At 37.8% G+C, this 26,194-nt stretch overlaps 1 protein-coding gene across 1 annotated transcript in view; it reads left to right on the top strand.

Annotated features, from left to right (window-relative positions):
* LOC118715360 (collagen alpha-4(VI) chain) overlaps window positions 1–26,194 on the top strand; it is a 94,413-nt gene that overhangs the window by 37,002 nt on the left and 31,217 nt on the right. The window contains exons 11-25 of the mRNA XM_036431515.2: window positions 650–795; window positions 926–1,018; window positions 2,599–2,652; window positions 3,777–3,848; window positions 5,034–5,060; window positions 6,802–6,846; window positions 7,332–7,385; window positions 10,729–10,791; window positions 11,352–11,417; window positions 17,130–17,183; window positions 17,300–17,335; window positions 21,832–21,894; window positions 23,706–23,768; window positions 24,828–24,890; window positions 25,607–25,669. Coding sequence (XP_036287408.1) covers window positions 650–795; window positions 926–1,018; window positions 2,599–2,652; window positions 3,777–3,848; window positions 5,034–5,060; window positions 6,802–6,846; window positions 7,332–7,385; window positions 10,729–10,791; window positions 11,352–11,417; window positions 17,130–17,183; window positions 17,300–17,335; window positions 21,832–21,894; window positions 23,706–23,768; window positions 24,828–24,890; window positions 25,607–25,669 — 962 coding nt within the window. The remainder of the gene's footprint in view (window positions 1–649; window positions 796–925; window positions 1,019–2,598; window positions 2,653–3,776; window positions 3,849–5,033; window positions 5,061–6,801; window positions 6,847–7,331; window positions 7,386–10,728; window positions 10,792–11,351; window positions 11,418–17,129; window positions 17,184–17,299; window positions 17,336–21,831; window positions 21,895–23,705; window positions 23,769–24,827; window positions 24,891–25,606; window positions 25,670–26,194) is intronic.

The following is a 26,194-nucleotide window of genomic DNA, read 5'->3' as shown; positions in this document are numbered from 1 at the left end:
AGTATTTTATTTAAAAAAATACCATCCACGTGGTATGCTCTTCACTCAAGTACCCAGGCTGAAGAAAGGGTTTTTATTCCTGTGGTAGGAAAAAAGAAATGAGGCACGTTGCTTCACATTTCTCCCAGAGAGGGACACATGTCACTTCTGTACACATTTAATTGGTCAGAGCAAGCCACGTGGAAAATTCTAACTTTCAGTAGATAGATGATATTTCCACAGGGAAGGAATTGAGGCTCAATGAGAGTTGATAACTTCCCCAAAGAAATGAAATCATATCATGCGCCCTTAAGGAGAGGAACCAGAATATTTGTGGAAAGTTCCCATGATGCCACAGTTTCTAAGAGTAAACCACAAATTGACACCAGGAATGGGTTTAAAAGGATGCAGTCTAAGACAATTATAAGTGAAAACCCTCTAGGAAATAAAAAGTAGGGACCCGAAGGGAACGATGAGAGTTCTTTGTGGTGCCACCTAACTGCTTAACTTTTGGCTGGTGGGATGGAAAATATCAGACAAATTCTTGGAGGAGGAATGCCGTGAGTTAGGTTTGATTTTAACAAAACTGGGAAGGGCAGGGTGATGGATGACTATCTGGGGCCGAGACAAAGGCAGACCATTCAAACACCCACCTGCCGGTATTTTGAAGGATTCTCTGGACTCCTCCTCATTGGCCTGGAAGGTGTACATAAGTTGGAAGAGCTTCAGGAGCTAGAATTTGGCAGAGGATTTGCGTATAGTCAACCCCTGAGCATCACACTGCCATCCCTCCCAACCATCTTACTGAAGCAACTTGTAAGTATTTAAAAAAAAAAAATGTTCCACAGGGTTTTACAAACCTGAGGGAATTTTGTCTTTTAGTGTGTAATGTGATGTAGGTTAATAGATTAAAAAAATCTCATGTGATATGGGTTCTGCCTTTCAGGACACAATTTTAGAAAGAACATGCTGCAACATGTACTCAAAGTGTTTTGGAGAAGATGGGCCCAGAGGTGACAGTGGGAGCCCGGGGAGGAAGGTGAGTATTTGCTGGGTGTGGATGGGGAGGGAGAGAGATGGCATTTCAGGTAGATGACTACATACCAGCCTCTGTGTTAACATCTTTAACACAGTTTTACTCATTCTACCCTCTTCATAAACCTTGGAGGCAAATGTTAGTCAATGGGTTTGAAATTGAGGCTCAGAGAGGGAACATCAGTTTCCCAAAGTTTCAGTTAAGAAGAGGGATTTTCTAATTTAAGTCCCCGTTGCCTGACTCACATTCTTTCCACTCTATTATGCTGCCTCTTTACATTTATTTGACAAATACTTTTATAGATTCTCTCACTGCACAGGAGTTCTTGTCTCCAAAATTTTCACTTGTCCATCACCTGCTTTCTTTACAGTAGTCAATGCCCCCTTCCCTCCTATCCAGCCTCCTAGACTACAGCATTAAATTCGGAGGAAGGGTGCAATCACTGGTTTAATAGTGGTTAATTTGCATCTTTCTGTCAACTTTGAGTTAAGTGCTAAGAAATTTACAACACACTTTTAAGGAAGAATATCTCATTGGAAGTATATCATCTAGGGACACAAGGGACACACATCTGGGGACACAGGCTCTGTTCTCACAGGGTCTATCACTTCACGATTGGGTAGGGTCACAAATCCACATATAAGGTTGAATCAACCCCCTTGGCTTTGTCCATCTTTTTTACACACTCTCTTTGTAAGGCTTTCCATGAGGTTGTTGGAATGAGCTCGTACTGACTTTGGGGATCAATCTCAATTCCTAATAGTATAAAAGTGTGTAATTATTTTAAAAAGAAATTGTTGTTACCCCTTAGCACTAGGTTATTTCCCTCCTCAGGCTGTTGTGAAACATCAGACTGGAGAATGAGGAAATTAAGCTTGGGAACCTCTTGATATATATTTTTTTAATGCAACTTAAGGACTATGCCTCAGAGGTCAAAGATAAGAGTGCTTTGAATGTTTGACTTCTCTGCTCCTTTTGTTTGTTAAAATTCAGTGGTTGGTTGTGTTGACTGTCATATCTTTGTTGATTACAAATAGACTTATTACCACTTGTCAGACTAAATAAATAAATCTGGCTACAACATGGCAAGCCAACCTCTCTTGAGAATAAATGCTTTGTGTTTTTAGGTCTCTAAAAAGTTAAAAATAATAAGAGAGACAAAATAGCTGAGTCCTACGGAAATAAGTAGTATGGTTGGTAACACCTTTGTTTACTGATGTTTTGTAAACAAGGTCAACGCCCTCTTTAAGAATCACAGTTTCCCTTACACATTTAATTAGAAACTAGGTTTGTTTTGGATTTTCACAATAGAATGGCTTAAAAAGGTGTTTTAGAAAAATAAAAATAGGTTGATGTGCCAAAAATTAAGACAGACAGGTATTCAAATTTTCACTGTAAAATCAACAAGGAATACTTGTTTCTATATGTCTCTACACATTGTGCTCAACATTTAGTAGACTCTCAATAAAATGGCAACTCAGTGAGACAAGGTTATCTATTAGTAACAATTTTTATTTCATGCAAATTTGAGAAATGAAGAATTTAGAGTCCAAGTTATGTGTGTTGATTTCTTTTTCTCTCAGGGAGAGAAGGGGCCTGGTGGGTTACCTGGTCATCCTGGTGAAGATGGTGAACATGTGAGCACTAAATCTTAATTTTTCCTGTGACGGGATATGGTAAAATGGGCCAAATATTAATACTAATGCTTAATTGCACTTAAGTTATGAAAGTTTTTCTCATCGATGCTATTTAAAAATGGGTTTAAAAAATAAGGTGGATTTGAAATATCTATGTAAAGATAACCAGGTATCATAACAAATGTCAGGTAGATAAATTGTGCAGCTATATCATCTCTAGAAGGTGTTTAATAAGAAAGTATGGTCATTTTGTTGTTTGAATGAGTGAATTTGTGATAACTGGAAATGTGGCCTATGTCTAATGTGCATACGTGTAATAGTAATTGTTGATCCTGAGCTATATTGCCGGTAATTTTTTTTTAACTATTAATGACGCAGCCATGTTTGTAAGTAGTCTGACGAAAGCTCATGGGGTATGCAATACTTTCTAATTTATCTTCTATCAGTTTGGCAAAAGGCATGGCATCTACCATTCCCTTCCCATCTAATACCTAGATCAAAGGTTATATTCATGAATAAAATTCAGGAAGTAATTCTTCAAATCCTGACCGGATGTCTACTGTGTGCCTGACACCATGTGACACCGTGCTTAAGGCTGGAAATCGAGAGATAAATAAATGAAATATTGTCCCTGTCGCCAAAAGCTTACAACATAGCAGGAAACAATAAAACCCAAAAACAGTAACACATGACATAAGAGAAAAGTCTTAGAAGAGGAGGCAAGAAGTGATCTATATCTTAAGTATGGGCAGGATTTCATCCAGAAGTGAGTGAAATAGTGGTTTATTCTCCATGGGACTACAAGAAAACCACCTAGTTTCAGCTGCCTGGAGGAAATGTTCAGACATACCCCTGTTTTGTTTGAAGGCCCAAGTTTCGCCCATGTGGCTTGACTGAATTAATCAAAATGATAGATAATTTGGATTTGTGTGATTTGGGGTTACTGATGTGGATTGTTGATGGGTGAATATTTTGACTGTCTTGCTGGTGATCCAGTCTGGTCTCTGAGGACGTAGGAGTAAGTGCAAGGACCGTGTCGTGTTTTAGTCATTCTTATTAGTCATCATTGCTGGTTTGAAGTAGTTGGGTGTTTGACTGTCTCCACGTGCACTTTCATTTCACAGGGAGCAAGAGGGCCCCAAGGTTTTCCTGGACCCCGAGGTGAGGAAGGATGCCCGGGTATGAGAGGACTGAAGGTAAGTGTGACCTCAAACTGTGGAATTCTTCCCTCATCTCTGTTTTGTCCTTTGAGTGTGAGGAAAACCTTAATTCTTCAGCATAGATATGATACCTGGGCTTCTCTGGAGATGGAGGGTTTCCCAAACGTTGAGCCTGAGAAAAGGAATCACGTGTAAATAGTTTACTGGGAAGAGATGGCAGTAACCACTAGCAGGCAGTGGGGAAGCTAGACAGGGAGGGAAGGTGGCCTAAAGGATGCATCATCAATTACGTTATCCCCAAGGGTAGGCAGAGCTTCATCCTGCTGAGGACCTCTGGCAGCCAACACTGAACATGCACCTCGTTGTTATCCCACTCAAGGGGTGAGGGAGCTGGGATATTCATACACCCGTACACCCGATCCTATCAGGTATTAGTCGAGGGCTGCTCCTAGAGGGTGGCCATTCCCCACACTTCTGTTCTGTGGGTACACAGGCTCTGGCACCAGAAACACACACACACACACACACACACACACACACACACACACACACACAAAAAAAAAAGCCCAAAACAAAACAAAACAACAACAAAAAAAAAAAAAACACAAAACAAAACAAAACCCTGGGAAAGAGTCACAGTACAGGCCGGTGGAAGGCAAACTTGCAAACACTGAAATTTTCAATGCTCACGGGTAGTTGGTGGGGCACTCTTTGTGAGTGGTTGCATTCAATGTCTCTAAACCTTCCAGGTTTAGGGAATCTCCTGTAATAAGGACAGAAAAAAAAGTTTCTACCATCCCAGAGTCCTGTAGAGAGTTTTTCTGACCACAATGACCATGTTCTGTGTATTTTAACAAGTTACTTTTTCCACTAATTTGTTCTGTTGTTCCTAGAAGCCCTCTCCTGTGTGTTGGTCAGTGCATTGTCATTTTTGTTTGAAAAATGATTGCTGTAATCATAAGTGGTGGGACACTGCTGTCGCCTGCTCACCCCCACAATGTGAGGAGTTGCAAGGTGCAATTTTCTTCCAAGTCCCAGGCACAGGAAAGTGGCAGTAATCAGAGCGCTGTGATGTCCATTAGAGTCACTGGAAAAGAAATCTTCCTTTTGATCTCATAATTGCACTTTTTTGAAACCGGGGAACATATAGTTTCCTAAATTAAACAGTGTTTTAAAAAATGGAATTCAAGCTCAATTCTTTTTATTTCTTCCTAACTCTAGGGAGACCGAGGATTTTCAGGAGAGAAGGTAGGTGACTTTCTTCCCTCTTTTTACACTGGAGAACAATTTCTTTGGGAAATAAAATACCGAGTCATTAAAATAAATATGTCCAGTTGGTTTTCCTTTGCTTGAGTGAGGTGGGGCTTAAAATTTTAGGCAAGGGGATGTGTCTTATGTCATTCAGAGCCAACTTGCCATGCTAATGAATGGCTGTTTATAAGACATATATTTCAGGTTTAAGGTTGCAATATATATATATATGTGTGTGTGTGTGTGTGTGTGTGTGTGTGTGTGTATATATATATATATACACACACAAGGCCTGCTAACTCTATAATAATTGAGCCACCCAATTTATCACATGATAATCTGAAAGAGTTGGTCCTGAACTTTAGGTGTGGTTAGGAGGGATTGGTGAAGATGAGTGTCAAATGGAAGAGGGAAATAAGGACAGGGCTAGTAAGAAGTGAACTAGCATAATAAGGAAATAACTTTACATTCAGATTCAGAAGCAAAATATCCATTTTCTCATTCATTTATTAAAAGACTAGAGGCCTGGTGCACAAATTTGTGCACTGGTGGGGTCCAACCAACCTGCCCCATCAGCTGGCCAGGGGATGGCACACAGGAGGTTGGTCAGCTGGCCTCAACCCCCTATTGGGGTTGGGGGGTGCTGATCTGGGGTGGGGCCAGCCAGGGGGAGGAGCTGCGGGCCATTGGCCAGCCCGCCTCACCCCTGGTGAAACTCCCAGTCAAACTTCCAATTAAGGAGACAATTTGCATATTAGCCTTATTATATAGGACATTTAGTAGGTACCCAGTCTGTTGAGGGAGTGTTTGCAAAGGGGTGAATGAGAGGGGTGATAAAGCTTCTTTACTCATGTGTCTGGGTAGCACTGATTCCCTGCTTTGGCCTGTAGCAAATATATCATGTAATTTCATTAAAGAGTTTGGTATGCTTATTTTCATGCACTAACTTGGCTGTACTTTGGTTAAAAAAAAGTCTGAAACTTGATTTCCTCTTGGGGACAGTATGAGTAAATCAATTATTTCACCATATATTCTGGGTGCAAAACTGAATTTTTTTCAGAAGGTATTTTAAAACAAAGATGTTAACTATCATTTTGAAATAGTTGGCAAACTGAAGGGCCCATAATATGAAAGTGATTGCATATTTGATCAGATGTCACTATGCAATTGCCAGTTTTTATTCTTATCTAGTTCAGGTTTTCATTTCTCTTCTCAAGGGCCTTTTTAATTGTAAGTCTCCCCAAATGCACACATATGGATACACTCCCATTTAGTTTCTTCTTAATTGAAGATCAGGTTTCCATTACACAGATTAATTCAGGCATATTTGCTGGTATTTTTAAATTAACAAAAGTCAATGACAAAAGGGCCATCTTTAACATTGCAGACAACCAAAGGGAAATGTTTCATTCAGTCTTCTGAAAGAGTTACTTGTGTCCAGTACAAAAGTTAAAATGGAAGTCCTTCTATCCATTCACAATTTGAAAATTTCCCCTTCTATCTTTTACTTTGGCCCCTTGAAACTACCAGGAAAAAACAGTATATAACACCAATGACTATTTCAGAAAGAAAATAATCATTGCTTTATCATAATTGAATGCACTTTGTAAATATTGCCTTGGAAGGTCTAGAATCTTCTAATTGATAAAAACAAAATTAGTATAGAAATGAACATCAAAGCAATAGCCATGTACACCTGGTCCTCTTATCTCTAACCTTCTCATCCTTTGCTCTACAGGGCAGCGCTGGTGAGGAAGGTGTTGACGGCTTGGATGGAGAACAGGTACAGAAAGTTTCTCATTCTATGTTCCTCCCCCGAGTTTGCATTTGTACCCTCTATTTATACATTTCACAATTAGTCTAGAAAAAAATTTTAAAAATGTGTTTTATTGATTTTAGAGAGGAAGGACGAGTGGGAGAGAAAGAAAGATAGAAATATCAATGATGAGAGAGAATCATTGATCAGCTGCCTCCTGCATGCCCCAGATGGAGGATTGAGCCCACAACCCACGGGCATAGTCATGACTGGGAATCAAACCAGTGACCTCTTGGTGCATAGGACGATTCTCAATTCCCTGAGCAGCATTGTCTGGGCAGTCTAGAAAATTTTAACATGTGTTCTCAACAATGTCTAAAGTTAATTTATATATTTGCCCTTATCTTCAAAATAGAAGGACTTTCTACCATTGGCTAGAATTTGAAACTATGTGAAAAACATTTCTGATGTGACTCAGGTAATAAAGATTCTTTGCATATTTATTTATTTAGGGTAATCGTGGGATCCCAGGATCATCTGGAGAAAAAGGAGATCAGGGAAATCGGGTAAGGTATGAGGGTATTTTGACTCAAGTTTCTACTGGTTAAACTGACCTTGACAGTTTACTTTTAAGTTTTGGGAAAGAATCATCTAGTGGGTTAACTACTACATAGGGAGTTAGAGGGCAATAAGTATTAGATGACTATTTGGAATCTATAACTTAAGGCCTGAATCTGCTGTTAGTGAAATGAGTAATGTAAACCAAGTTACTTAGTTTTGCTTTTTGTATCAGAATCATAACTATCATTCCTGATCTCACTAGCTTTTATGTTTCCCTGTAGCCAATGATTTGGTCTTATATCCAAGGCCTTTCAACAACAGTCTTCACTGATCTTGGTAAAGAAATGTCCTTCTTAGGACTAAGAAGTGCAAATTGACAGTAATCAAAATAGTCACAGAGCTGTAAAGTACAGTGTAGGGAATATAGTCAATAATATTGTAACAACTATTAGGTGTATACTAGACTTATCAGGGTGATCACTTTGTAAGTTACATAAATATCTAATCATTACGTTGTATACCTGAAACCAATATACTGTTGTATGTTAATTGTAATTGAAAAATATTAAAAAGGAATCCTTCCCAAGTTATACTACTCATTGTCCCCTGAAGTTTCTGTATGCAGGCCCACCACTGTGTCTTGGCTCATGCCAGGTACCCCATCCTGGAATGTCTTTTCTCTGTCTCCATCTTCAGAGCTTATTTGATTATCACTTTTTCTTCAATTTCCAGCTCCTGCCATTCCTCCTCATGATGCCCTCATTGACCATGTTAGTCTACAGAGATCTCTCCCTTCTATATATTCTTCCAATATACATTATTTGTCCTATCTGCTTAACAGTGACTATGCCCTGCCTCATGCTGATATTTGTATTTCTATGTAAGAGAAGGCTTATGTACTAAACACTCCCTTCCCGTGCCCATGGCAGACATTACTAATTAATTATAGAATACAGCCTGAGGTATGCACCTCAGCATGGTACTAAAACCAGCTTCTGTTGCTTGATTGAATTAGATAAGGAGGAGGATGACATTTATTTACTTATTTATTTATTTTTTTATATTCCACATGGAATTGGACTTAACTGAAAGACGTGGATTGATTTCCTGATAAATGAAACAGGAACTCACAAGAAATGGCTCCTTATTGAGGTTTAATTTCCAACCTGCAGTTTGTCAATCAGATTTTGGAGAAGGTGAAGGAAACCACTCTTTCTTCAAGATTAGAAAGCTTTTAGTTTTCATCGAATTTAGTGAAATTCAATAAACTTCAAGTGTTTTCTACCTGTAGGGCATTTTGCTAGACACAAATTAGAGTTCAAAGGTCAGTAAGTCATGATTATGACCAACAAAGAGCTTATTAACTGGTACAGGAGATAAGATGTTTGTAAGAGGAACTACAATACAAGATAGGAAAAAATAAAGGCTGTAAGAATGGTGCAAATAAAGAATGAATGGGAGCGCAGTGACTTGGAGAGGAATCTAAAATAGAGTGGTGTTTCTTCATGTAATCAATCATCAAGATCTGAGCATCTATTGTAATTTAGGCATGACTGTAGAATGGGGAGCATTCTGTATCTCAGAACTGGTCTCTAAGGGGGAGAGATAGTTAATGAAATAATCACAGAAATAGATGTAAGATTACTGGCGAGATAAATGCATGAAGGAAAGATAAATGACAGGGGATCTGATCTAGCCTGTGTAGTGAGGAAGGCTTCTTGGAGGGTGTAAAGATGGAATGAAATTTAAAAGATGAGTAACAACCCGATGATTAGGGGGAGAGAAAAGGGGCAAGAGACCAACCTTCCATACTTAGGTCAGTGGCATTGCTGAAGGGTGGAGAGGACTCTGGCATTCAAGATTAAAATAATACTTTCATTGGTTTCAGAGAGGAAGAGAGAGGGAGAGAGAGATAGAAACATCAATGATAAGAAAGGATTGAGGGTCGGGGATAGAGCCAGCAACCCCAGGCATATGCCTTGACCCGGAATTGAATAGTGGCCTTCTGGGTTATAGGTCGATGCTCAACCACTGAGCCTCCAGCCAGGCTCAAGACATTTTTTAACCCAAGAGCTTTATGAGAGAGACACCTTCTGTATTTCAGATGAAGAAAAAGGAAAGGCTTAGTGTTAGAAGAACTCAGAGTGGGTTTGGACAAACAAGGATTCTAATTTAACAGGAGAAGAAGTTGAGATAAAAAGCGTAAAGAGTGGGAGGAATGTCTGGAGTCAATGTCATGCCACGTTTAGGGGTTTTGTGTTTTGCTACGGCATAGTCAGATACTATTGAAAGTTTCTATGCAGGGATGGATGTTTAAAGCTGCAGGCTTGGAAGATACTCTGGAGCCAGTGTCTGGATCAGAAAAAGGCAGAACTAGAAGTTGTACAAATCATAATAGGAACCATATGAACCATATGGCTCTGCACTTGGCATTTTAATTTATCATTCCATTTAATATCTGTAACAACCCTATAAAATAGGTATGTCTGTTTTACAAGTGAGAAAATTGTCTTAGAGAAGTCAAAGAAATCTGTCCACCTAGTAAATTAAGTGGAAGAATAAGAATTTAGAATGAACTAACTTGCTTTTCTTGTACAGGCCAGGATACAGGCAGGACGGGGCTCACGTCATTATGAGGTAGCTTTCTTAGGACCCTTAGCGTTCCATTTCTCAGGTGTCACACTTCATTATTTTCAGAGTGGGATGTATACCCTCCAGAACCAGGCACGTAACAAAGTCTGAGGAAGGTTCTGTGGCTCTGTGGGAACTACTACACAGATATGGTACCACAAGTGGCAGGTTTAAAGAGAAATAATAATTTGCTTATCATGTCATAGTCTTAAGGCAAGCTGCTTTGGCTCTCTGGTCCCCTGACTATAGAAGTTAGGAGCTCTAGAAATTTTTTTCCTCTCTTTTCTCATGTTTATTCATTCATTCATTTATTTTTTCATGAGATCTTGCTCTGCTAATGCTGCCCATGTTTGTAATAGAGAAAGTCTTCTTACATGTTTTTTTTTTCTTTCTTTTTTTTTTCTGTGTGGGAGCATCACAGAGGAATGAAAAGATCAAGGGATTTGGTAATAGGGAGGTCGGGTTCCACTTCCCGAAGCCTCAGTTTGTGAGTTGTGAAGGTTAAATGAGCTACTGCACTCTTAGTGTCAAGCATATCACAGGTTTCTGATAAAAGTGTATTCTTTTCTGTGTCTCAACCTAACCTCTATGGCCGTGAGTGTCTTACAGTTCAAGCGCTCAGTTGCTCTTTTAATTTGACTCTCATTTCTTCCTTTTCTTTCCTTTAGGTGATAGATGATTTAAAAAGTGATATATTTTTTTCCATTGTGATTTAAGGGCCTGACAGGACCGCCTGGCCAGCCTGGAGAGCGGGGAGAGCCTGGATTGAGGGGAGAATCTGTGAGTGGTGGTTGAGGGATTTCTGCTGCTTTAACCCCAGGATTTGTAAACTGTTTTCTTGAGCACAAAGGCAGAGAACAATGAATTATTCACAAATGAGTCATCAGTCAGCCTATGTTGGTATAGTAAAGAAAATGAGATTGGAGTTCATCTAACAGAACTTTTTGGGTTCTTACAGAGTTTGGAATTTTAATTGCATTGCATTTTTGGGATTACTGAGTTGGGCTTAGATAATTAAAAGGTCTACTTTGAATAGACCATCCAACCTTAGAGGGAAGAGATCAACCAAAAGACTTGTATGCATGCATATAAGCATAACCCGTGGACACAGACAATAGAAGGGTGACAGCATGTGCTGGGGGTGTAGGTGGGAACGGCCGGGGAGAGGCCAATGGGGAAAAAAGGAGACATATGTAATACTTTAAACAATAAGGAATTTAAAGAAAAATAAAAAAGGTCTACTTTGGTGCCTTTTTTCTTTTTAAAAAAGATTATGCTCCCTATAATATTTCTTCTGTCTTTCCTATCCCTTTGAGGTAAGCAATCTTCTGTTTTCTCAGGGAGATTCTGGAATTGATAGTTACATCCGGGGCCCTAAGGGAGCAAAGGGAAGGCGTGGACATCAGGTAAGTCTGTTTGCTTGGGGATACCGGTACACACGGAAAAGGATACTAGCGGGTGGAGAAGACTTAGCATTCTGGTTGGATCAACATAAAAAAATCAGAGAGCAAATCTGTGGAACTCCATTGTCAGAGACAGAAGCTCTGAATTGTAATCCCCACTAATATCCTTGTCCTTGCATCCTTGTCTCATAGATGTGTGTGTGTGTGTGTAAATCTTATCTCCCACAGCACTAGTAATCCACACTGCTTTGCTTCTTTTGTTCTTGATTTCTTCATATCCAAAATGAAAGGATTAGACTCAGTGATCCCCAAAATCTTTCCAGTTTTAAAATCCTCCACTTTGATAACAATGCCTTGATTTAAAAGACACTCAAGGTCATTACATTGCTGGCTTGCTTTCCATCTCTGCCAGCGTTGATGGATGTGAATTGTGCACTAGCCTTTTGTAAAGACAGGCCCTTTGTTTAGTGCCAAAGACTAGCAGCGCTGTGACAAAAGACATCACCGAAGGAAAAAGATGCGTGAACTCGACAGACGCTAACTTGTCAGAAGCCCTTTTTAGATTTTCATGTGCCAGACATTAAAATGCATGACTGAGAAGTGACTAAAATAACCCAGGTGTCTCAGACCTCACACCTCATCATTCCCAATTTCCAGGAATGAGGTTTGCACACCAGCATGTTTACAACTGCAGAGCAACCTCTTTTTGCTTTCAACTCCAATTTGTCTCCTTTGACAAAACCTTAGGACATCAGTTCTCTTTTCTGGATTGTGGCTAGTTCACATGCATTTTATATAGGTCCAGGCCCTGAAAGAAATCCAGTTGGTAACAAGATTATTATCATGTGAGAAAACTGTCAGATTTGCTGCAAGATTATCTCATTCTGTTGTCAATTAGTTATTTTGGATAAACTTCACGGAGAATGTTTTCTTTGGTGAGTTGAGCTTAGAGAGCCCTGCAACCATCCGCTCAATAATAATAACCTATTCAGCTATGGGACTGGAGCTAAGAGAAGAGCAGAAATCCTTAAGTCATCTGGGTCTCAGTTTCATCACATGCAAGGTGGGCTGACTAGAGAAGCCATTTCAAAGTTTCCACCTATTAGTGGTTATCATGAGGAGAATGGTCACGGTCCACGTGTAAAATTGAGCTTTGGTTCCCTGACTTGTTCATGGTTTTACAACTGGGAAGGAACTCAGTCTAGATAGACATGGGAGGAGCCTTGTGCTCACAGCTTTCAGAGGTCCTAAGGGTTAACCTGGAACTTCAGATCCCTGACTTGTGCATGCAAACTAAAATTATAATTCTCTGAAGCAGTGCCATGCTATTTTGCATTTGTGTTTGCCATGGTTTCTTTTCCCCATGATGAGCTTAAAGAAGGGGGCTCTAAGAATTTAGAAGGCAGACCTCTAGGGGGCACTCTTTCACTACTATTGTATTTGAGTCTAATGTAGAAGGGCAGCTTAGATGTTGGAATTTGTATGGAGAAGGTACCCTGATGAAGCGGTCTTTCAAACCAAATTCTGAAATCTAGTATGGGGGAAGGCATAAAAAACAAAACAAAACAAAACAAAACAAAACAAAACAAAACAAAACAAAAGACCTCCACAAAAAACCGTCATGCTTTAGCACTTCTGGGGAGCATGAAAACTGGTACACATGGAAAAGGATACTAGCTAGTGTAGAAGACTTGACAATAGAACCTTTTTGGGAGGCAATCAGGTGTAACACACCTCAGTGAGGACTGCTGATTTTTGACAAAAACCTTAGGACATTTATGTTTTTGAATATACAAGTGACAGAAAACCGGACTGGCAGTGTTTAGCTAAATAGGCATGTTTGAGAACCCAGGGATTTTCTTAGCAAGAAAGAAAGGGGAGAGAGTGTTATGTAGCCACCAACTATGTCTGCCAGGGCTTAAGATGTGTATGTCCTTTCATATCCAAGCCAAAAAAAAAAAAAAAAAAAATGGAGGTTTGGCTGTCTGTCTCAATGAAAGCCAAATTCCTGAGGCAGGTGCTGGTGCAAAAGGAAGCAGGCTTTTAAAGACCAATCACATCATCCTTGTCTCAAAGATCATCCCTCTTCCTGCTCAAGCCCAAGGCTCTTAATAGGGACAGGAAGGGAAGGGCATTTTTTTCTATTCATTTGGCAAGCTCAGGCCCTATCCATTCAGATTTCTAGCTTTTGACATGCTGGGTATAAGACCCTCTCTCTGCTGCCAGTTTGACCAATCCAGGAGACTCCCTAGTGTTCTGTCTAGGGTAACATTTTGATCCAGTATTTCCGGTTTTAGAAGTTCATCCAGAAGTTAATCATGAATCAGTATAAAGATTCAGCTCCATAGATAATCAATGTAGTGATTTTTAATCACTATAATACTTAAATGTCCAATGGTAAGATATAGTTTATATAAACAATGTTAAATCCACGTGATAGAATATTAAGACATGAAAAATAATTTAGACTGTTTCATAACAAGTAAAACATTCATGAAGTAATATTAATTTAAAAAAAAAAACCACACCCAGATTATAAAACTCTGTATTCAACAAGAATCCTAATTGGTTGAATATATTTGTATCTATTTTCTGAAGAAATAAACAACCCTAAATTACTCATTTCTTTTTCTTATTATCTGAATTGTTGAAAGATTCTATGCTGAGCCTGTATAACTTTTACCCCAACTTTTATTTAGAAAATATTTAAATCTATAGAAAAAGTTGTAGTTGCAAGTATAATAGTTTAATGAACACCAATTGTTATATATACATCTTTTGCTGAGCCGTTTGAGGATTAATTGAAGGGATCATGACATTTTGCTTTTACATGTTCAATAAATATTCTTTAAAAACCAAGACATTTTCCTACTTAGGCACAATGCAATCATCACACTCAAGAAGTTTAATATTGATGCAAAGTTATTTCTATTTTACAGACCATATTCAGATTTCCACACTCGTACCAATAGTGCCCTTTATTGCTATTTTTACTGCTGTTTTCCTGGGTTCCAATTAAGGATGTAGTTGTCTTGCCTCCCTTGTCTCCTTGAATCACAACTGTTGTCGAGTTGTTTGTTTGTTTGTTTACATGACATTGACATTCCAGAACAGCTATTTTGTTAAACATCTCTCGATTAGGATTTGAGTATTTCCTTCTGACTAGATTCAGGTTAAACATTTTTGGCAGGAGATTAAGAAGTGCTGCTCCCTTCTCACCAGGAGGGACACTGTCAGTCTGTCCCATTACTGATACATTAATTTGGTCACTTGATTATGATGCTGTTCATCGGATTAATCTATTGTGAATATATTTCCCACCCCCTTCCGAATGATTGAGTAATCTAAGCAATAATGATCTGAGACTGTACATTTTTTGTTTCCCAAATTTCTTTTATCCAATGGTTCCTGCATCAGCCCAAATAATTCCTTCCTTATGTTGGCTGCAAAACAAACAAACAAACAAAAAACCTATTTACTGTTGGAATGAGAAAATGATAAACATTAAAAAAATAACCTTATTATATCTAGACCAATTGTGAGAGTGCTATATCTAAAGCCATCTTTATGATATGAACTACTTAATTTAAAAAAATCCCCATGGTATTTTTTGTCTCAAGAAAAACGACTTTAAATATAATAATGTTACATGCAATAAACACCAGTTATTCAAGAAAAACAATCTTAAATATACTAATATTAAATGCAATAAACATTAATATTTCAAGAAAAAGAGGATTTTCAGTATAGTAATATTACCAAAACTGTGCTAACATAGTATGATATCACAAAAGTTGTAGGAAATATGAAAAATCTGCAAAATAATACAACAGGTATTTTGGGCTACAGAAAAGTAAAATGTAGAGGACAAACTAAATAGTTCCAGTTACCAAGAAAATAATCACTTTCTGAACTTTCCTGACTTTTTTGATGGCAAAGTTGCTCTCCCTGAGAAAGTCAGATGAAGATCTCATGGGTTTATTTAAAAATGTTCTAGTGTAATGTAAGAAAATGAGGAATCATCATTTTATCTTTCTTTATATTTGGAATAAATTATTCTTTCACAGAATTTAGCACATTTGAAAAGAACATTAAAGGACAATTTTCTACTTTATAAACTTATTTTAAAAATATATTTTATTGATTTTTTACAGAGAGGAGGAGAGAAGGATAGAGAGCTAGAAACGTTGATGAGAGAGAAACATCGGCCAGCTGCCTCTCACACACCCCCTACCGGGGATATGCCCGCAACCAATGCACATGCCCTTAACCAGAATCGAACCTGGGACCCTTCAGTCCGCAGACCAACGCTCTACTACTGAGCCAAACCGGTTTCGGCTACTTTATAAACTTTTGATAAAGATATTTTTTTATTTTTTAAAGATAAGTTTTAATTGTTGCATACTATTTCAATAATAATTTCTACCATTATTTTTTTTGGTCAACATTTCTACCGTAATTTAATTAATACTTCCTTCACATTGTGGTATAAATTATTTTAGAATTTAATTTAATATGACAGTTGGAAGAACACTGAACAAAATGTTTTTGTTTCTGCATTTCACATTCCTTCCCAATTTATGTATTCTTAATGAGTTAGCATGCGGCTTTACTGAATAATAGTCTAATATGTTCCTTTTTGGGATCATGTGGTTTCCATTTTTCCTGGAAGATGAACTCATTCTTTCTCTGGACACCACACATTTTCCCACTTCTGACCTTAAAGAAAGTGAGAGCACTAGACAGTTTCCTCATTGTGACGGTGTGTAACCTCTCCCTCCACCATCATCTGTATTTATTGATTCACCTATGCAGAGACACATTTCTACCTTCTGTCTGCCACTCTGTACCCAATAGGATGCAGGTAGAAAGGGAAGTGCTAGTATTTTTCAAATATTAAGCACCATTAGCCCTGTGCATGAATCTGTGCGCCAGTAGCTCTCTGCAGAGCCTGGCTACTCTGTGCCTGCTGCCCAGAAACCCTCCGTGGCCGGGGTGGAACGCTTGCCTTGTCACCATGGCAATGAAGCAAGCATTCTTCCAAGCCATTCATGCTGCCTGTTTTTGGCAGCCACCCCCCTGGGACTGGGGGACTCCAGCAGGGTTGAGAGGACTGAGCAGCATCATCTTGTGGCTATGGGCACCACCATATTTGTGATGGAATGATGGTTAATTTGCATATTACCCTTTTATAATATAGGATAGCTTACTGGAGAATATGTATGACTATTGTCTCAATATGGTGAACCCTGAAGAGTTGTCAAATGAACAATCTTTGGCAAAAGATGCCTACAACATGAATATTTTAAAACACCAGAAGTAAGACAGCATTCTAAAGGAGGGTTGACCAATAGAACTTTCTTAGATTATATATATATATATATATATATATATATATATATATGTATATATATATATTTATATATATATTATATATGAGTTAGCATGCGGCTTTACTGAATAATAGTCTATACACACACACACACACACACATACCTGTGTTGTCCACTATGTTAGCCGCTAGTCACATGGAGTTACTGAACATGTGAAATGTGCCTAGTGTAATTGAGGAACTAAAATCTAAATTAAATTAAATTTAAACTTGATAGCCACATGTAGCTACTGGCTTCTGTATTGGACAGCCCATGCCTAGAGAATAAATGAAAAAGTATACAGATATCTAAACTAACATTTCCTTTACCTTTTACTTTTCAGGGAAGTTCTGGTTATGATGGCCCTCGGGGGGAAACCGGAAATGCTGGTTCTCGGGTAGGTATAACTGCTCATGGGATGTACTCCACATGCTTCTGTGGAAGAGAACAGTTGGCTGGGGTGAAAATTGGCTGTTTTCTTCTCTGAGGTCTTCATTTCTCTTCTATTTTTAGGGGTCAAGAGGAAGACAAGGTCTGCCAGGATTGAAGGTCAGTGCTTTCTGGACTGGAAGAATAGTTTCTTGTTCCATACCTGTGGCATGTTAAGTAGTTCTGTCTGAGGTCAAAGGCAGTGCTAGTTGGGCTGTCTGAGGCTGCATGAGGATCCCTGGGAAATGTCCATGGGGACCTTTTCCGTGAAGATGGGAAAGTTTATATGGTGCCTCTCTGCTCCCTCTCTAACTTGCTATAATATTTTATTTAGATCGAAAAGAAGCTAATACCCTTAGAGAATAGCTTTTACCTCTGATTTTTCCACTTAAAGACGACTTCCTATGAATGTATAAGGAGATCTCATAGTCACAAACTAAAGGGAAAAAATTGATTTTTACTATTTCCAAAGGGGAAATGATGTGATTTGAGGGTGGGATGTGGGGATATCTGTGGAAATTGTATTTTACTAAGCATCTATCTAATACCAGTCCCTGTGTTAGATCTTTATTTATATTATCTCATGTAAACCTTTCTAATGCATCTATGAGTCATAAGCATCACTGCTTACTTTTTAACGGATAAGAGAGGAAATAATATGCAGGTTTAGCAAAGTAATGTGTCAGAGGCCACACAGCTAATAGTTGGTGGTGAAAGGATTCAAAAGCAAAGATCAGAATGCTCTTAAAATAGGAGTTAAGGTTATTGTGTAGATTTACCTCTAACATAGTCTTATAATACTATGCTAGCATTTTTTTTCTAGTATTCTTATGATTGAAGGATGTATGATTGAAGGATGGAGAAGTCAGAAATTGACTTATGTCACTTGTGAGCCTGGGAATGGGCGAATGTAAGGGAGGGAGGGAAGGAGGGATGAAGAGAGAGAGAGAGAGAGAGAGAGAGAGAGAGAGGAGAGAGAGAGAGAGAGAGAGAATATGAATGTGAGTCTGTAGGATAAGGACATAGGTACAAACAGATAATGGGATTCACATGTCTGTAAACCAAAAATGTTGAAAAAGCATGGATATTGAGAAATCCCAAGTCTTAAAAATCCAAACAAGTTTTGTTGACGCCAACTAAAATATTATTTCTTTTAAACAATGCTTATGATTTGAAATAAATTCTCAGATAATCTCTGTGCTTTTAGTTAAATCTTAACAGTTATAAAATAAAATAAATAATGTCTTGAAATATAACTTTATCCATTGTTTTTATCACCAAAAAGACAGTAAGAGACTATAATAGCTATATTTTTTGGAGAAAATTTAGTGGCTCGAGGCATGAATTTCCTACTCTTGAATTAGTTAATTCTTTTATGATGCTATGTGTAGTTTACCTAAATCCCTGAACAGTGGGTCCTCTACTCAATTGGGTCTTGCTTATTTTTATTTTCTACATCACTCCATCTCCTATGTCTTTCTTTTTTATTCAATTTAAGTCAGAGCCACGCCTGTGCCTAACTTTAAAGTCAACTTGTACTCTCAAGCTTATAATGAACACCATTTCTTTGCCCATTTGTCCCTCTTGTTCCTGACTCCCAGATCTTCAGGAGCATTCATTTTCATATCTTTGGATTATTTATTCCAGTTTTATTGCCTTCTTTTTTCTAAGTGATATGTTTACTTTGCTACTTCTTGGCTTTCAGTTTTGGATCTTTTTCTATTGATTGATTTCTTTCTTTCATTTTTTTTCCCCTTTGTTGACTGGGATTTAGACCTTGATTTACACAGTATGTTCCTGAATCAGAATATGTTCCCCTTCAGGCTCTTACTGGGTTCATTTGTGGTATATTTTATCGTATTTTCATAGCTAGACCCTGACCAAGGCTTCTCTAAGTTCTTGAAGTTTTTTATACGCAAGAGTAAAGAAAATTTTGTTTTTATAACCTCCTTTCTCTAGTTCTCTGAACTTAAATAAATGTACTACTATGATAAATTTATTGTAAAATAGTTACGTTAGGTTTTCAGTGTATGGCAGCTCCTAGTTCAGGCTGCCCTTTAGGTTATAATGTATTGTGGACCTCTAATTACTTGTTGATGGAACCTACTGAAGAGTTTTGCCTCAACTTTTATGTGGTATACCTGGCTTGATACAAGATTAGTTCTATAAGGCAATTTTTTTGAGTTTTAAGCAGTGCGGTAGGAAAAATTATTTCATTTTTCTCTGATAGGTAAGTATTGGCTTTTCTTTCTTCCTTCCTTTCTTTCTTTTTTAAATCCCATGTCACCTTTTCTACCATCTTCCTACTCTTCATCCCTCTGACAACCATCAATTTGTCCTCTAAATCTATGGGTCTGTTTCTGTTTTATTTTGTTTGATTTCTTACTGTGGAGGATAAAGATTTTTTCTTGACCTGTCTCCTTCTTTATACACTTTTTCCCAAGTTATCCTTGCAATAAACTTCTTTTCTCTAATTTTGATCAATTCAGTCATTGTTCATATAACGACCAGGTCAATATTTACAGCTCTATAACCTGTGTTTGCCTGAGTCACCCTTTCTCCCCATTTGCTTTGTGTTCTATGAGCATTTTACTAGTTCACCATAAAGCTCTTTCACAAAACTGACAACCTCCCAATATATTCAAACACGGGAGGTTTCTTTTTCTTGGATTGCTTTTTCCTGGGCCATCTGTCCTCCTTTCATCAGGACTGATTGCTCTCGGGGCCTCTGTACTGTTTTCTTATTGGGACATGTTTGAGCAGCAACCTCTCATTTTGGAAGCAGAGAAAAATGTGTGTGAACTGCTGTCTCTAATAGGAAGCTACTCCCTTAAATACATTATAATATTGATTGCTCTTTTTCCTATGGAAGTTTTGATTAAAAAAAAAAAAAGAGAGAGCGCGAGAGAAATATACTTGTAAACTCCAGGGTTAATATGTTTATTCAGCATGTCAATAGTTTGCTAGATAACCAATGTTGGAGCATTGGTCAAGTAGATTCATTTAAGTTTTTGAGACTATAACTTGCTTAAGATCAGCCAGTACTATTGGAAGAACATAGCTTATAGAAGCACTGAACTCTAAACTACAACATTCCCTGGGCTTTGGGAAAATATGGTTTATTATTGTTTATGAAATTAGACATTCTGGCTTTTGCAAGATGCCTAAAAAAATGGAATTATAAATGAGATTTTATTTATGGAAATCATTATATTTTGGCAATAAGGAAAACCTTAATTTGTTAAATATGATAAAATTTAAAATATCATTAATTTTTTAAATGTTCAAAACCCTACCACTCTCCTGCAATTATTTTCATGTTTATGTTTCCTTTATTTGCATAAATAATAAAGGGGTTATTATAATGTACATACTATTTTATATTCTGCTTTTCTATGTTTCCAAATCTATTATCATTTTAATACCTTATATCTTACTCTGTTAAAGAACAATGATTTACTAAGCTATCAGGTGATTTCTGTCTTGTTACATATCATGTCAGTGATATAAAGAAAAACTGTATTTTAGGTTTTTTGTTTTGTTTTTGCTTTTGCTTTACTGAAATGATTTCTTAATATAAATATATAGGCATGGAATTACAATAAAAGAGTCTGAGCTTTGCTATATAGAGTCACATTGTTTTAGAAGTGTTGGATTATGAATGTCACTAATGTAATGTGCAAATTAGGCAACATTTCATGACCTGTTTCAAAATTTCTAGCTTCATGCCTTTTAAAACTTGGTTCATATTTATAAGTCTATAAATAAACTTTTGAAGTGTACAGTAATAAAATAGTAATGATTAATAGAAGTGCTTCTCATTTACCTGAATAGTTTTAAAAACTTAAGCATAAGTAATTGATCTACCTATTGATTAATTCTGAGCTTAAGATTTTTTCTCTTTGCAAATCTATGAATAATCAACCAAAAGCCTAATCAACATGAGGGAAAAAAAAAGGCAGAATAATTCACATTAAAGGCATTATCCTCAATCTTGGGAAATGTATCTTCTCTGTAGAGCTGAAAATATTAATTTGAAGGAGAAATTAAACCAGTCATCAGGTAAATCATTTTAACAGCTCATTGTTTGCCCAGAGAACTAGGTTAATGCTCTAAGACCCTGTAAGTTTTTAAATTCAGTTGTTTTGCTAGTTTTCCATGTGCTTTATGGGCTTTGGTTCCAGAATGTCACATTCATTGTTGTGTTCAACATTCTGAGTTTTCTCACATGGGGTAAGTGTCCTTAAGACAAGCCAGCATTTGGACCCACCTTCCTTAAAAGGAATGGATGGTCTTTTTAGTAACCAGTTTATGTAAAATGGGAATTTGAGTAATTTAAACAAAGTACTTTTGCTTCCATCACCAGCTGAGTCATTGGAAGGAGATGTGCGAAGCCTGGGAAAGAGTAAGAATCTGGCCTTACATTTTCCCAGCATAAGTGGAACTTCCGCCCTATTTCTCTCCAACTCCACAACCTAAGATATAAGGAACTCTTTTTTTTGTGTGTGTGTCTTTTTCTTGTGACTTTCAGGTGACATCTTGCAGGGGAGGCTGCCTTCAATAGGAACACACTAAAGATGCCCTGGGAACTCACTAGGTCTTATTCATTCTGACAGGGTCTGCGTGGAGAGTCTGGTGAAGGCGGTTACCAAGGAGAACCTGGGTATCCAGGCTCACAGGTTGTATCAGTGAACTTGTTTCTAATGGTAAAGGGCATTGGTTTAAAATGTTAACTTAGGTTCTTTGATAGGGATTTAACATATATCACAATGGCCTTGGGTAACCTCCCTTCTAGGGCCTCTTCAAGCAAGTTATATAGCCTCTCTTCTGGGCAGGTTAAACCCCAATCATTGATATTTATGGAGCTCTCATTATGTCTTAGATACAGCCCTACACTCTTGTGTTAACGCATTAAATCCTTCAGTGGGGGGTTATTATCCCCATTTTACTGGGGAGAAGTGGAGGGGGATAGAGAAGTTAGGTAAATCGGCCAATCTCACACAGCTAATACATGATAAAGATGGGATTCAGACCAGGAAGTATAGATATAACTCTCTCCTCTTAATCACTGCCTATTCAGGTTACTCAAATCATATTTACTTCATTTAATGTGTATTCATCATGGTAGGAAAAATCAGCAACATATTTATGAAGTATATATTATCCACAGGGCATTTTGCCAATAGGCCTGGGACATTCAGACCGTTAAGGCAAAGATCTTGCCCTCAAGTACAGTCTACTGGGCTTTTTTTTTTTTTTTTTTTTTTTAACTATTCTGTGATAACCAAAAATTTAAACTTCTCATCAGTCCTTTTGGAATCTTCTAAATTTAACCCAAATTCCTCATTCTCTAAACACTTCTGGAGTACTCTATCCATCTTTCTTTTTAAAAGTCAAAGTCAAATTGTTTCAAAGTATCCTCACATGGAGGAACTTAAACACATCAAATTTTACTAACCCACTGAATCATTCTCATTAACTTTAAAAGATCCTATGAGTGTCAGAAGATAATTTGAGAAGGTTTCTGCCATTTTTCCGCTTGACAAAGATACTAAAGGAAGAAGTGGGTAATCAATGCGTAATTGCAGATTGTATTTAATAGAAAATAGTGTCTGAACACCGGGAGAAACAACTGAGAGATGTATTTTTGCCTCTATTTTTTTATTTTTATCATTGGCTCATTTCAAATGTGGACCTCCCACCACTGTTGTTCCCTGGCCTTCTCCTTTATATTCACTGTATTATACTGCTGAGTGCAGGGGGAGCAGGTTCTGTGGTGAACCATGAGCCGGATAATCGATAAAACCTCTCCTTAATTCTTACTTCCCACTGGCATGTGGGTATGATTCAATACCCACAGAGGTGATTCGATACTTCACGCAGGAGGATAGAAACCATGATCAATGCTTCTAATAGGAAAGCATTTCTCAGAAAAGCTGGAAAAAATTAAAGTGTCAGAAATCAGTAAAGTAAAATAGATTGGGGAGGAAACGAGCAACTCTCCAGCAATGTGCCCAGTGAGAGTAAGTCACTTAAGTGTACTTTTGGTTCTTGATAAAGTCAGAATGCAATTTCTTGTTTAGCCCCTGTGTGTATATATAAGGAAAATGTTGAGTTTTCAGAGGAGATCACTATCCTTACAGTTTTTCTCATTCCCCTTTTAAGATTTAAAGTTAGTTGGGTGGATTGAAATATAAAAGCAATGTTCTCAAACTTTAGTACTCACCGGATTCAGCTGGAGAGATGGTTAAAAATACAGATGCTGAGGACTCACATCCTGTGCTTCAGTTGGAATTAGTTTGGAGTAAGTGTACCCTGGTGCTCCAGAGTACAAGTGCTGCTTGATTAAAATGTAATAAATGAGATAGTGATGGGTCAGGATACTTTAATGTGTGCTTCCATCAGCATCCAAGATGATTTTGTGGTTACGTGAGAAACATTATGTAGCTCTGTAAAAATTGGTTGAATTTTAATTTTATCTTTGGACCAGGGGCCAAGAGGAAGGCAAGGACCACCAGGAACTTTTGGACAAAAGGGCTTACCGGGTACTCGGGTAGGTTTGGAAAATGATAAGTTGCAACACAGCTGCTGTTTGCAATGGCCAGTCCATACACTGAGTGTTCTTGGACAAATAACATAAAGCCACAGTTTTTTTCTCTTTTCTTTCTGGGATCTGTGGGCATCAGAAATTTTTAGAAATAAGCTAATTTGATGCAGTAGACATTGATCATCAGTTATATGCCCCCTTCTACTCTAAGTACACAGTGGGAATGAGTTTGGATTTGAACCTCAGGGGTGTGTAACATAAGTTCGTTCTTGCCTATGGTGCAACAACAACAAAAAATAGTATAAAAGGGGAATGAGTGGCTAATTTACTCAAGAGCATATAGAGAAGCATTACTATCCCAATTTTATAGATGAGGAAACTGAGGCTCAAAGGGATTAAGTTACTTGTCATCTGGGTGGTAAGAGGCTGAATTGGCCTCTAATTTATGTCTCTCTAGTACCTGTTCTACAACTCATACAATATCCTGGTGGTTCATATTAGGTTCAGACCAAATTGGGTCAGATGACTGGAATGGCTTCGTAACAAAGGAAGCATTTGAAATACCTTAAGCCTGAGTAGCCTGATTTCTGTGAGGGATAAAGGTATCCAGAGGTTTAAGATAGCAGCTCCAGGAGGGCCTAAGCCCTAGTTTTGTCCTCATTCTCTTTCTTGGTTGGGAATGAAAATTCTAGTCCCATAACTGATTGCATTATTTCCATTCTCATTTGATAATATTTTCTATTCGGGAAGGGTCAAAGCCCTGGCATTTGACTTCCTGACCTCTTAATCAAATGGTGTTTTCCCCTTGAGTAGCCAGGTAGTTCCTTCAATTCTTGATATGTGGTAGACGTGGCCTCTTCACAGAACATCTTACTTCCCCATCCCATCCCCCAACTGAGGTAAAATGTGTACATTATGCATTTTCTATGTTGGAGGGTAAAATTAATTGCATTAAAGAGGATTCATGAGCATATCACCACTTCTAAAACATTTCAATAACAACAAGGGAGTCAGATATTTAACTTTGTGGCTCTTTAGGTGATTTTGGTCATGGTCTTGTTACAGGGGAATCTTGGACCTCCAGGGCCAAATGGTTCAAGAGGAAAAGCTGGACCAAGAGGAATGAAGGTAAATGTTAGAGAATATATTCTTCCTAGATTGCAATTAGGGTTTTCCTATATGAATTTCTCCTTTTGTGATCATTTCCAGCATGTGTTTCTGATGTGGTTGGTGATGATAATGACTGTCCATTACCTTATAGTTAGATAGATGGACACAGAGAAGGAAAGACATATAGACAGACACAGAAAGATGAATAGATGGTCCCTTGGATCAGTAGACAAAGACATATCAATAGGTAGATATATATATGCATTCACCATAAATGCAGATTCACACATTCACATCTAGAAAAAGCCATCTATAATAATAAAGTATAATATGCTAATTAGATGGGACATTCTTTCAGTTGTCTGTGCAGATGAACTTCCTAATGAAGAGAGGGAAGCCTGGGTCCTGGGTGCCAGAGGGAAGCCAGTGCTGGCAGCTGGGGGAAAGAAGACCTCCTCTTGCATGAATTTCATGCATCAGGCCTCTAATAGCAATGTAAAATTCTGTAACTGGGACTGCATACCTGGTTTTGCAAATTTCAATACTGAATTTTTAATTATATTTTCAGTTTTTTAATATTTAACAAAAGTCTAGAGGAAGATATTTACTTTAGACTATAGGATGATGCCAGTGGGACTTAAAAAGTGTGACTGTAAAGTTTCTAAGAAAAACTATATAAGTTGTACAAACTCATAGGAGAAAATTAATGTCATCTCCATCCTTCTTTATGTAAGGGAGAGCATGGTGTTGCAGGAGAAAGAGGCCCACGGGGTCAACAAGGACCAAGAGGGCAACCAGTAAGTCTAGTTTCTCTGTTTTGGACTCTTGATTGAATTTCTTATTTGTTTGTATTTCACATAAAATTCTAATATTCATTCTGAATATTTGGGGTAACAAATATGACATCATCACCATAGCTGGTGTGAATCGAGAGTGAAAGCTTCGTAAATTTTTCATATATATAAAGAATCCAACGATGTCTTGGGGTTTCTTTTGTCTTTTCATATATAATGAAAGAGGAAAGTGTCAGCCTCTTATGTTTGACAAGGATGTTTTACAAGCATTTGAGTAGTTTAGAAATACAGAGATGCTTAATGAAACGTTTTTTTCAGGGAAACAAAATAAGACAGCCAATCAGAGGTCAAACTTAGTCTGTCAAATATCAGATGAAAGGCAAGGGTGGGTAAGTAGATGGGAAGAGATCAACTAAAGTATAATCCATGGATACAGACAATAGGGTGATGAAGGTCTGGGGGTGAGATGAGGCAGGGTGAGCTAGAAGGGATCAATGAGGGGGAAAAGGAGACATGTGTAATGCTTTC

The sequence above is a fragment of the Pipistrellus kuhlii genome, unplaced genomic scaffold (genome assembly GCF_014108245.1).
Source record: "Pipistrellus kuhlii isolate mPipKuh1 unplaced genomic scaffold, mPipKuh1.p scaffold_m20_p_11, whole genome shotgun sequence".
NCBI lineage: Eukaryota > Metazoa > Chordata > Mammalia > Chiroptera > Vespertilionidae > Pipistrellus > Pipistrellus kuhlii.
Note: the sequence above shows the minus strand (reverse complement) of the source record. Positions and strands in the feature narration are given on the sequence as shown.